The sequence below is a fragment of the Mobula hypostoma genome, chromosome 10 (genome assembly GCF_963921235.1).
Source record: "Mobula hypostoma chromosome 10, sMobHyp1.1, whole genome shotgun sequence".
Taxonomy (NCBI): Eukaryota; Metazoa; Chordata; class Chondrichthyes; order Myliobatiformes; family Myliobatidae; genus Mobula; species Mobula hypostoma.
In genome coordinates, this window is record NC_086106.1 from 111,001,023 (window position 1) to 111,012,961 (window position 11,939).

An 11,939-nucleotide genomic window follows, 5' to 3' on the forward strand; every position below is an offset into this window, starting at 1 on the left:
GGACGCTGGAATTGAACTCTGAACTCCAACTCCGAGTTGTAGAAGTGTTATGCTAACTGCTATAGAACAGTGCCTGGCACTGCAATGAACTGGTTAGCCCAACACCATTACAGAGCAAGAAACCTAGGTTCAATTCCCGCTGCTGTCTGTAAAAAATTTGTATGTTCCCCCTATGACCACGAGGATTTCCTCTGGGTGTTCCAGTTTCCTCCCATATTCCAAAGACATACTGGTTAGTAGGTTAGTTGGTCACGAAGTGTTCTGTATGTGGCCAGGTTACACAACAAGACTATAAATAAAAACGCTAGTGTCACATACCTGGTGACCCAGCAGAAATGGAAAACACTTTGGAGTCCAGTATTGCTATTAACTAATGGTATATATTAGTAACTATGCAATACAGTGATATAAAAATCAGATATATTCATTGCTAATCTGTTTTGTATAAATGTGGTGATATATGAAAATCAAGCTTCTTCGAGTCTAGGGGTAAATAGTCTTACGATGATGAGTAAATTTCAGTTCAGTTCGTGACATTTAGTTGAGTAGTGATGGAGAGAGAGAGATATTTAATTCTTCAGGTTAATTAATGCGAGATGTTTGTAATCCAAGGGCGAATGTTGTGAGAAGGCAATTATGTCGATATTCCACGACAGCAATACAGAATAACAATAGTGGTAGGTTTTATCTCCGAAGTTGTTCCACTGCACACACAAAGTATCACTGACAGTGATCTTCAACGAATATCCTTTCGACACAAGTGGTACCACACCCCAATTCAACTACATGTCATCCCAAAGTGGTGGCCACAGGACACTCCAACAGAATCCATGTAGGGATTATCACCAACAGTAGTCTATCGCTAAGGGGACCTTCTTCAAGTGGTAAAACTACCAACTCAGGCAAGGATTATCACACACAGGTAGTTTCCACACAAGGTTACCCCGAACACACAACTGTGATAGCCACATATCCAGTTCTACGACATACGAAATAACTGCAACAGTGATTTGCCACCGGGGTGCCCTTCTTCAGTGAACTACCACACCCAAACAAGGGTAACACACAAGTAGTATTCACCAAAGAGCCCACTCCTGTGGATTAACTATGTGACAACCACACTTTCGTATTCGAATGGAATGAAACTCACCCTTATGGGCTACTTAGAAAGAGAGTCCAAACAGTGACCTCTGTCACTAGGTTTCTTCTGTTTCAAACCTTCTCTCCTCTCTTCTCTTCCTTTAAAGTCACCGAATGTGACCACAACAAAAGGGGACCGTTCTTCTGTGGTGGAATTATCAACCTAGGCGAGGGTTGAACCACAAATAACTCCCCACCAGTCACACCTTCTCCACGCTGCAAGAGCCATTGATCGATTCTCCTGACCCATCCTCCAAAAACCCACCTTTCTGCAGGCACAACAAAGCTCATCCAGTGTCCCAAAACCATGTGTCTGTCCATCTATCAGCTGACCTTCTATTCCTCTCACCACGCTGAACACCAGCTGTCCATCAAGTAGCTCCTCTCTTCTCTCTCCCTGCAAACTTGTTCCAGTTGCAGGAAACTTGTAAGAGTCATTTATCAATACTTAGGATCGATCTCAACTCACCCCTTTTCGGGCTACTGAAAGTTTAGACCAGGACCTCACTCACTGGTGTGTTTCATTGATCGAATCCATCTTGACTCCGAGCATGTGTTTCTCTGTGTCTGGAACTGTCCTTGTAAAAAGTAAACATGCTGCACAGAAACCATAACATCGATCGTCCATCAAATAATGCCACCCTCGGTCACCATGGCGACCCACGAGCTGCTCGGTGCCCTCTCTCTCTGAACTCAGCAGAAATCCAAAAGTTAGTCTCAGTTCTTTCTCATGCCTTAAAGTGACAGTCCACAGAAAATATGAACCTTAGGGGTTCATAACACCATTTCAAAGCAGTTTTCGCCTCTCTCTCTTAATAGCAAGGTGTCTGATGTTGAACAACTCTCTCTCTCTCTCATTTTAAAGGTATAGTCCATAAAAAAATGACCCCCCTCGGGGGGGGGTGGTTACATAACACCTTCCCTTTCGGAAAAATTTTGACGAAGGCAAAATTTTTGCCTAACAGTAGATTACAGGATTTATAAAGCAATATATACGTGGTTATCATGTAGCACATTACAGAAGCGTATACAAATACTAATTTCTATTTCACTTTTAAACTTAATATTTAGACAGTCTACCATGATAGTGCCTTCATCTTTCACATGCTTTGTTACAAAAAAAAGTCAAATTCCTGCAAAACCAGATCCTGTTGTCCTCAAAATGGTGCTTGATCACCCATTGTCCCTTGTCCACTTCAAAACAGAACATTTAGTCATCACTTGATCAACTTGCTTATCAGCTCGAATAGATCCTTGCACACCAATGTTTTCTAAACTAAGCACATTTGTTAAAATTCCAAATAAGTCCTTTGTTCCAAACAAGTCATTAATTTTATCTCCGAAATCTTTAGTTCCAAGTGTTTTAATAATAACACCTGCAGATGGTGCCTCTTCGTCTAAACAACACTTCAAGTTTTGTCTTTCTACTCCACAAACTTGAACGATATCTTTCCTCACGTTAGGCCAATAAAATTCCCTCATAATCCTGTGCACTGTCTTCTTTACTCCAAAATGTCTCCTTAAAGGCATCTTGTGGGCCAGGTTTAAAATTTCAGCCCTGCAAACCTTTGGAAGCACTATCTGATGCACAGTAGCCCAATCCTCACTTGCAGACACAGTGACTGGTCTCCACTTCCTCATCAACACCCCATCTTTAAGGTAATATCCCACTGTCTCTTTCTGAATTTCAGCCACAATTTCAGGATCTTTATTCTGTTCCTCTATAAATTCCTTCCTCGATAAGGACAAGTCTTTCCCTTCCTCCTTACTCTCCCCAGCCTTACTACCCTCTAGGTCCTGTTGGTATAGGGACAGTAGGAAAGTCTCGGATAAATCAGCAGCCATTTTGGACATGCTTCGAGTCACTGCGCATGCGGGATACACATCAGCATCTATGGACGGGTCCTCAGCAGCGGCAGGCTTACTTGTGAACTGAACTGCTGGGTAAACATCTCCAGCTGCAAGGTCTTTACCGAGTAAGACATCAACATTGTCTATTGGTACCTCAGATCGTACCCCTATTGTGACTGGTCTGGATACCAAGTCGCAGTCCAACTCCTGTGTGAGGTGGTTGCGGCTCAGGCTGGTCTGAGGTGGGGGTTCCTGCACTCTCTCCGCTTCTTTCTTCTCTCTAATATAATTCCTTTACAGTTTTTCTGTCTCCAGTTGCAGAAAAAGCTCTGCATTTCGTATTCCTTGTATTGTTTTTGACTCATGTGACCTTTTTTTTTGCTAGCATCGCGAGCGTACTCTGGCTAGATGCGTGTGTCACTCCTTTTTTAAATCTCCCTTCTGAGGCAGGCAGACCCTCAGCCCTGGGGTTCAGCGCCGGCTGTGGTCTCGCCTGGACGTGCCATGGCTGACTGTGTCTTTCAGTCTCCCGACGTTCCCGACTCTGGCTGAACTCCTGCTTCTTTTCAGACTCACGGACTCACTCTGTCTCTTCTGAGTGCCGTTATCACTTAAACACGGTGTTTCGATATGATGTAGGTTCACTAACCTCGTCGCCAATTTGTTGTGTATATGGCCGGATTACACAACTATAAATAAAAACGCTAGAGACTGGAGCCAAGTTAACAGGGGCTTTTACTTACGGAACCCGAACTGAGCACATATATACAGATCAATCCGCGCCTAATAACACATACTCAATAACGTGTTACAACGACATAAAATAGTCCCATATTATAAAGTAGGCTATATGGTACACAATGGTATAATTGAGTGGCAGAGGCTCATTCGCTTGGACGGCTCTTAACTGTGCTGTATTTAAAAAAGTTTGTGATTATGTTCTAAAACACACCCAAAAGGCCTCCAAAGACCAATGGGAATTCAAAAGAAAGGGCATTTTTGAACTGCAGTAACTACTTCACTGTTGAAGAAATGTTACAGTTTGATCTCTGGACTCAACTTTTTCTTTATGTATTTTATTACTATGGTCTTTCACCTTTTAACTGAGTGTTTCAAACAACCAGTTTAATTTATGTTGAATGTAGGGTAAATGATGCCAATGATACCAGGGGAATTACTCTATCCCTCCTCAACAAACTGTTGAGAGAACAGTCTAGAAGCACCAATGTCTTTGGTTTGCAGAATATTTATCTGCACTGTATAGTATATATTCAGTCTGTCATCTTACCTATAGATCTGTGATGGTGCTGCAGGCTTTTTGTCGTACTTTAACTGTATCTCACTGTATTTGTGCACATGCCAATAAACTCAACTTAATAGACTAGCTCAAAAATGCATCACCTTAACAGCCAGAAAATAAAACCTTTAGTTGGCCTCCCATTTCAAGTGCCCTTTAAAAGGTAAGAACCGAGGAAATGTTTTGTTGATGTTAAATGTCTTTGATGAATAGAATCTTTTGTCACGAAAGCACAAGACTGGAATCTGGAGTGAAGAAAAAAAAATGTTGCTGGAGGAATTCAGCAGGTCAGGCAGCATCTGTGAAGAGAAGTGGATGATTTAGTTCGAGCCCATGCCCCTATAAATTGGTGAGGGAGTGGGATGAGGCAAGAGTTGGCAAGCGATACGTGGATGTAATTAAAACTTTGAAAGAGAAAATGGCATTAATTAAAAAGCCAAGAGCTGTTTATTTGTAGCAAGTTTTATTTAAAAACAACATTATTTACATTAAACATAAATTCCACAACCGCTTGCAGCCACCCTTTCCCCAAATATAATAAGTGTGGCCATCAAAATTGGCAGGGAACATGACAAAATGGAGAAAATGGAGCACATCTCAAGATGCCCTGAGTGTCCACCAAACTACAAGTACTCTGACGAAGAATTTCTCTGCAGTTTACATTTCAATTAAACCTGCTGAGAAATTGTGACGTGCCCACTGTACCCTCCAAGCTACATGAGCTGTACTTGTGCAGTAACTGAAATGCTCATGCACACATAGCCTCTGTTGCCACACAGCTGGAATTCTCATTTATAATGTGCTTCATTAAAGGGCCACGCAGATTTCAGGCCATGCAAAACTTTCCTGCTCAGAGCAATGGTTGGTTCGCGCAGCTGTGAAAGAAGTATTAGAGGGAACGTTGGACACCAGCACAGAATCACCTGAAACTGTGCCTTAAGCTTTCCTGCCTTATTTCGCCTCCATCCCCTGTAAAATTCTGGAATTCATATCTGCCCCAATTTCACCCATCAACGCCACCCTGCAAACTTAGTGGCCATTTGTTTGCGGTAAATTACACAGCTGATCCCATCGTATTGAAACGTCATGTACAAGGTGGCACATACATCGAAGCACAAGCTGAAGTAGACTCACTAGGAATACTTCCACGGAGAGAAACACTCTCTCTCTCTCTCTCTCTCTGATCTTGGTCTGGGTGCTCCCAGAAATTCCAACTTCCATTCCTTTCGGGAAAATTCGGGATGTTTTGCCCATTGCTTTGTATAAGGCACAAAATACTCTGGGATTATTGTCGCCCTGTCGCTAACCTTAGTGGAGTGTTATACTGTTTACTTTTTTTAAAGTGTGTCCTAAATGCACTTTATGCTAAATGTCAATCTTCTGGAATACATTTTTATTATTTGTTAATTTATTTGCAGCAATATCACTTCATGCATTGTGTACAGTTATACATGCTTTGTTGTGCACCTTGGTCCGGAGGAACGTGGTTTCGTTTGGCAGTATACATGTGTATGGTTGAATGACAATTTGAAATGAACTCATTACAGAATGGATTGGAGGTACAGGTTAGTTACACACTCGGTGACAACACGTGCGGAACTGGGAACTGGGAGAAAGCAGGCAATCCGCACTCACCCGTCTTAAAGAGAAGGCTCGGGTCCTTCTGGTCCTCCACCTCCTTCAGGAACATCAAGAAGAGAATTCCGAATGAATTTTGGATGCCGAAGATGGAACCGCTGCACCAGGTGGCCGCAAACACCACTACCCAGCCGAAACCTCCATCGGGCACTTGGTAGGTTGGCTGGGGAGCAGAAGGCGAGACAGCCACCGGTTGTGGGGTTTCTTTGCTCCCAGGCACCTCCACCTCTTGCACTGTTCCCTCCACTTCATCCTCGGCAGATTCCGACATCTGCCCAGCTTTGTCCTCAGCGTCCATTCCTCCGGACAAGACAGGAAAGGGATCGCTACAGACTCTGGGTGAAGCTCCTTTTGGCGAAGGGTGTGAATTACAGCCACCGCTTTTATGTAATGTGGCTGCTTTATTCACATGTAACTGGCGCTCTTGAATCACAGCGGAGCTCGAACATACAATCGACTGATCGAGGTTAGTGTTCCGTAATCATTTTATGCTCGAAAATCAGGTGTAAATCGGCCCCCTGATCTCGTCCTTCACTGATTGGGCAGGTCGCCAGAATCAACGCAACTACCGAATCAATCAACGACAGAGAAAACAAATACCCTGCCAGGCAGAGACTCCGCCCCTGGCCCCATTTTAACACGAAAACACGGGAAAACGTCGGCGAGATAGCCGGGCTCTAGTAACACATCTGACGGCAAAACTAATTGCCAACAACATTCAGTCCCTTGGGATACTTATAAACAGGAAGCGTGCGAGATCCCAGTTAATCACCAAGAGCCCCGCCTCTCCCACTCACTGGGGAACGACGGAGGGAGTTCTGCAAATACACAGACAGTCAAATTTGTTTCTCTCCCGGCGGACGCTCTCCTGGATTAATTTAATACGACCGTGACTTGTCCGCAGTATTTTCCTCATATATATCAAGCAGCTGGGTTCTAATCGCTTGCGGTCCACTTTTCTCTTGCAGTGTAAGGCAGTAGATGCTGGAAGCCTGAGACGCTAGCTCGCAGTATCTCTGCGAAGATGAATACGGAACTCCTGACAGTCTTCAGCCTTTTTCTGTTCTTACTAGTTCTCGTTTTGTCGGTTATTAATTTTTTTTACCGTAAAATATAGGAGCAGAATTAGGTCATTTGGTCCTTCGAGTCTGCTCTGCCATTGCGTCGTGGCTGATCTACTATCACTCTGAACCCCAGACTCCGGCCTGCTCCCCATAACCATTGTTGCCCTTATTAATCAAGAACGTATCAATTGACATTTTAAATATACCCAATGACTTGGCCTCCATACCCAGCCATGGCAATGAATTCCACAGATTCGCCACCCCCTAGCTAAAGAAACTCCTCATCTCTGTTCTAAAGAGATGCCTTTGTATCCTGAGGCTGTGCCCTCTGGTCTTAGACTCACCCACTACAGGAAACATGCTCGCCACATCCACTCTATCCAGGCCTTTCAGTAATCCATAGATTTCAATTAAATCCCGCTCCGCCCCCCCCCCCATCATTCTTGTAAACTCCAGCGGGTACACACAACACCATCAAAAGCTCCTCATGCGTTAACTCCTTCATTACTGAAATCATTGTTACTCTGCATTCTCTCCAATAGCAGCACATCTTTTCGTAGATAAAAGGCCCAAAATTGTGCACAATACTCCAAGTGCAGTCTGTTCAATGCCTTATAAAGCCTTAGCATTACATCCTTGCTTTTACATTCTAGTCCTTTTGAAATGAATAATAACATTTGCCTTCCTTACCACTGACTCAAACTGCAAGTTAACCTTTAGAGAATCCTGCACAAGGACTCCCACGTCCTTTTGAACCTTTCATTTCTGAATTTACTCCCCATTTAGAAAATAGTCCTTGTCTTTAACTTTTCTGCCAAAGTGCATGACCATACACTTTGCTACATTGTATTCTGTCTACCACATTTTTGCCCATTCTCCTCATCTGTCCTTCTGCACACTCCCTGCTTCCTCAATACTATCTGCCCCTTCAGCTAACTTTGTATCAACTGCAAACTTGCCCACGAAGCTATCAATTCTGTCATCCAAAACATTGATATATAACATGAAAAGAAACAGTCCCAACACTGACTCCTGCCGAATACCACTAGTCAGTGGCAGACAAGCAGAAAAGGCCTCCTTTATTCCCACACTATACCTTAAAAACTTGCAACACACATCGAAGTTGCTGGTGAACGCAGCAGGCCAGGCAGCATCTCTAGGAAGAGGTACAGTTGACGTTTCAGGCCGAGACCCTTTGTCAGGACTAACTGTCCAGCTCTTGGCTCCATCCCTCCCCCTCCTGTCTTCTCCTATCATTTTGGATTTCCCCCTCCCCCTCCCACTTTCAAACCTCTTACTAGCTCTCCTTTCAGTTAGTCCTGACGAAGGGTCTCGGTCCGAAACGTCGACTGTACCTCTTTCTAGAGATGCTGCCTTGCCTGTTGCGTTCACCAGCAACTTTGATGTGTGTTGCTTGAAATTCCAGCATCTGCAGTATTCCTGTTGTTTGCGACCTTAAAAACTTATTAGTTTTCATCACTAAACCCACTCCAAAAAACTGATTGTACAGTTAACATTGAACTAATGAGATGATTTCCCCATCTTGCCATGTTTTTCATTTTCATACAGCAACATTCTTTAAAGAACAAGTAATTGTAGACCTTCTGTCAGACAATTTGATCCCAAACCATTTGCCCCTACCTCTTTTCCAGTTCTCCTCCCTATTATTCCTGACAAGTTGATACATTTGCTACTTGTACCTGCATTTCAAGCACTGACACTTCAGAAATACTTACTTGACTGATATAGGCTTTGCGTGTCTTCGGGAGCGGATAGGGTTCAGGTCTGAGAGAAAAAAAATTAGAAATTTAGAGATGGGGAAATAATAAATATAATGTGGAAGGAAGGTACAGAGAAGATAAAGAGTCTTTATCTGAATTCATAACAATGTTGATAAATTAGTGTCAAAAGTAGATATAAAAGGTTTGATCTAAATCCATTACAGAGATATGGTTGCAAGGTGACAAACCTGAAATATTCCATATTTGGGAAATATGCAAAATGAATGTGAAATCTGTTGGAGAGAATTAATTAGGAATTTGTGGAGATTGGTATACGATCAAAGACACTTGCAAACTCCTACAGGTATACCGCCAAAAGCCTTGTGTATGTTCGCCTTTTCCAATGAACTGGGACTTGAAAAGGGCATACCTGGTCTTGTCTTTGGGAGGGAGAAAGAGGCAGAGTTTGTGAGAAAGAAAAAAAGATGAGAAAGGATGACTCTAGGATTATGATGAGTGATTTTGGTTTTGAAAATAGTGTCAGGGTTGGTGAAGGTAAGGGAATAAAGAGATAATGCAGGCTGAGCATATGCTCTCTTGAATTGAAATGAATGGAGACATTCAATCATTTCCCATCTGGAGTGTCTGGAAGAGGCTACAGTCTGAGAATAAAGAGCTGACAACTCAGGGCACATGAGATTCCCCCATTCAGAGCGGTGAATCTGTAGAATTCACTACCCAAGAGAGCTGTGCAGGCTCAGTTGCTGATTACTGCATATCCAGGAGATAAATATCCAAAAGTTAAAGGATTCTAGGAATACAGGACTAGTACAGACATGTGCTATGGTGAAATATTATTTATTATCATACTGAATGGTGTAGCAGGCAGGGGACTGATTGTGTAAGCCAGTTTCTACTTGTATTTGTTTATCTATCTAGCTAGCTATCGATACAGTGCAGGATAGGCCCATCTGGCTCATTAAGCCACACCACCCAGCAACCCACCTATTTATCACTAGCCCCATCCAAGGACAATTTATAATGACTAATTAACCTGCTAACCATATAGGTTTAGTCTTTGGACTGTGTGCAGAAACAGGACCATCTGCAGAAAACCATAGCGAGAACATACAATCTCCTTACAGATGGCGACGGAGCTGAATTCGGGAATGCCCCGAGCTGTAATGGTGTTGCACTGACCACTACACATGTTCTTATGAAATAATGGTGTTTCACAACAAAGGTAATGGAATTAATTTATGGACTATAATCTTAACAGAGACTGAACAATTGAAAATGACCACAGTATTATTCAGAATGATGGAAATCTATTCAGAGTAGTTTCCTAGAACATTAAGCTGTAGACTCAACCAGGGATCTAGCTATTTTTCTGGATTATTTAGTAATTACACAGCAAGGATATTGTGGGGAGAGTAATCTTAATATAAAAATGATGGACTTTTAATAATGAGCAATAATACATCTTAAATCTGATACTAGAGTTTTAATGTTAAAGGTATTAGCATGCATGGTGATTCCATATAACCATATAACAATTACAACACCAAAACAGGCCATCTCGGCCCTTCTAGTCTGTGCCAAACTCTTACTCTCACCTAGTCCCACTGACCTGCACTCAGCCCATAACCCTCCATTCCTTTCCTGTCCATATAGCTGTCCAACTTAACTTTAAATGACAACATCGAACCTGCCTCAACCACTTCTGCTGGAAGCTCGTTCCACACAGCTACCACTCTCTGAGTAAAGAAGTTCCCCCTCATGTTCCCCCTAAACTGTTGCCCTTTAGCTCTCAACTCATGTCATCTTGTTTGAATCTCCCCCACTCTCAATGGAAAAAGCTTATCCACATCAACTCTATCTATCCCCCTCATAATTTTAAACACCTCTATCAAGTCCCCCCTCAACCTCCTACGTTCCAAAGAATAAAGACCCAACGTTCAACCTTTCTCTGTAACTCAGGTGATGAAACCCAGGTAACATGCTAGTAAATCTTCTCTGTACTCTCTCTATTTTATTGACATCTTTCCTATAATTCGGTGACCAAAACTGTACACAATACTCCAAATTTGGCCTCACCAGTCCTTTGTACAATTTCAACATTACATCCCAACTCCTATACTCAATGCCCTGATTTATAAAGGCCAGCATACCAAAACCTTTCTTCACCACCCTATCCACATGAGATTCCACCTTCAGGGAACTTTGCACCATTATCCCTAGATCCCTCTGTTCTACTGCATTCTTCAATGCCCTACCATTTACCATGTATGTCCTATTTTGATTAGTCCTACCAAAATGTAGCACCTCACATTTATCAGCATTAACCTCCATCTGCCATCTTTCAGCCCACTCTTCTAACTGGCATAAATCTCTCTGCAAGCTTTGAAAACTTACTTCATTATCCACAACTCCACCTATCTTAGTATCATCTGCATACTTACTCATCCAATTTACCACCCCATCATCCAGACCATTAATGTATATGACAAATAACATTGGACCCAGTACAGTGTGGTGTGCCCTGAGGCACACCACTGGTCACCGGCCGCCAATCTGACAAACAGTTATCCACCACCACTCTCTGGCATCTCCCATCCAGCCACTGCTGAATCCATTTTACTACTTCAATATTAATACCTAATGATTGAACCATCCTAACCAACCTTCCATGTGGGACCTTGTCAAAGGCCTTACTGAAGTCCATATAGACAACATCCACCGCTTTACCGTCGTCAACTTTCCTAGTAACCTCTTCAAAAAATTCAATGAGATTTGTCAAACATGACCTTCCATGCACAAATCCATGTTGACTGTTCCTAATCAGACCCTGTCTATCCAGATAATTATATATACCATATCTAAGAATACTTTTCATCAATGTACCCACCACTGACGTCAAACTCACCGGCCGATAATTGCTAGGTTTACTCTTAGAACCCTTTTTAAACAATGGAACAACATGAGCAATACACTAATCCTCTGACACCATCCCCATTTCTAATGACATTTGAAATATTTCTGTCAGAGCCCCTGCTATTTCCACACTAACTTCCCTCAAGGTCCTAGGGAATATCCTGTCAGGACCCGGAGACTTATCCACTTTTATATTCCTTAAAAGCTCCAGTACTTCCTCTTCTTTAATCATCATAGTTTCCATAACTTCCCTACCTGTTTCCCTTATCTTACACAATTCAATATCCTTCTCCT

General features: G+C 42.6%; 1 protein-coding gene across 1 annotated transcript in view; it reads right to left on the minus strand.

Annotated features, from left to right (window-relative positions):
• The window catches only part of LOC134353114 (monocarboxylate transporter 8-like), a 70,117-nt gene extending 62,967 nt beyond the window's left edge, over positions 1–7,150 (minus strand). Inside the window, exon 1 of the mRNA XM_063061038.1 lies at positions 5,924–7,150. Coding sequence (XP_062917108.1) covers positions 5,924–6,224 — 301 coding nt within the window. The 5' untranslated portion in view covers positions 6,225–7,150. The remainder of the gene's footprint in view (positions 1–5,923) is intronic.
• Positions 7,151–11,939: the final 4,789 nt, after the last annotated feature.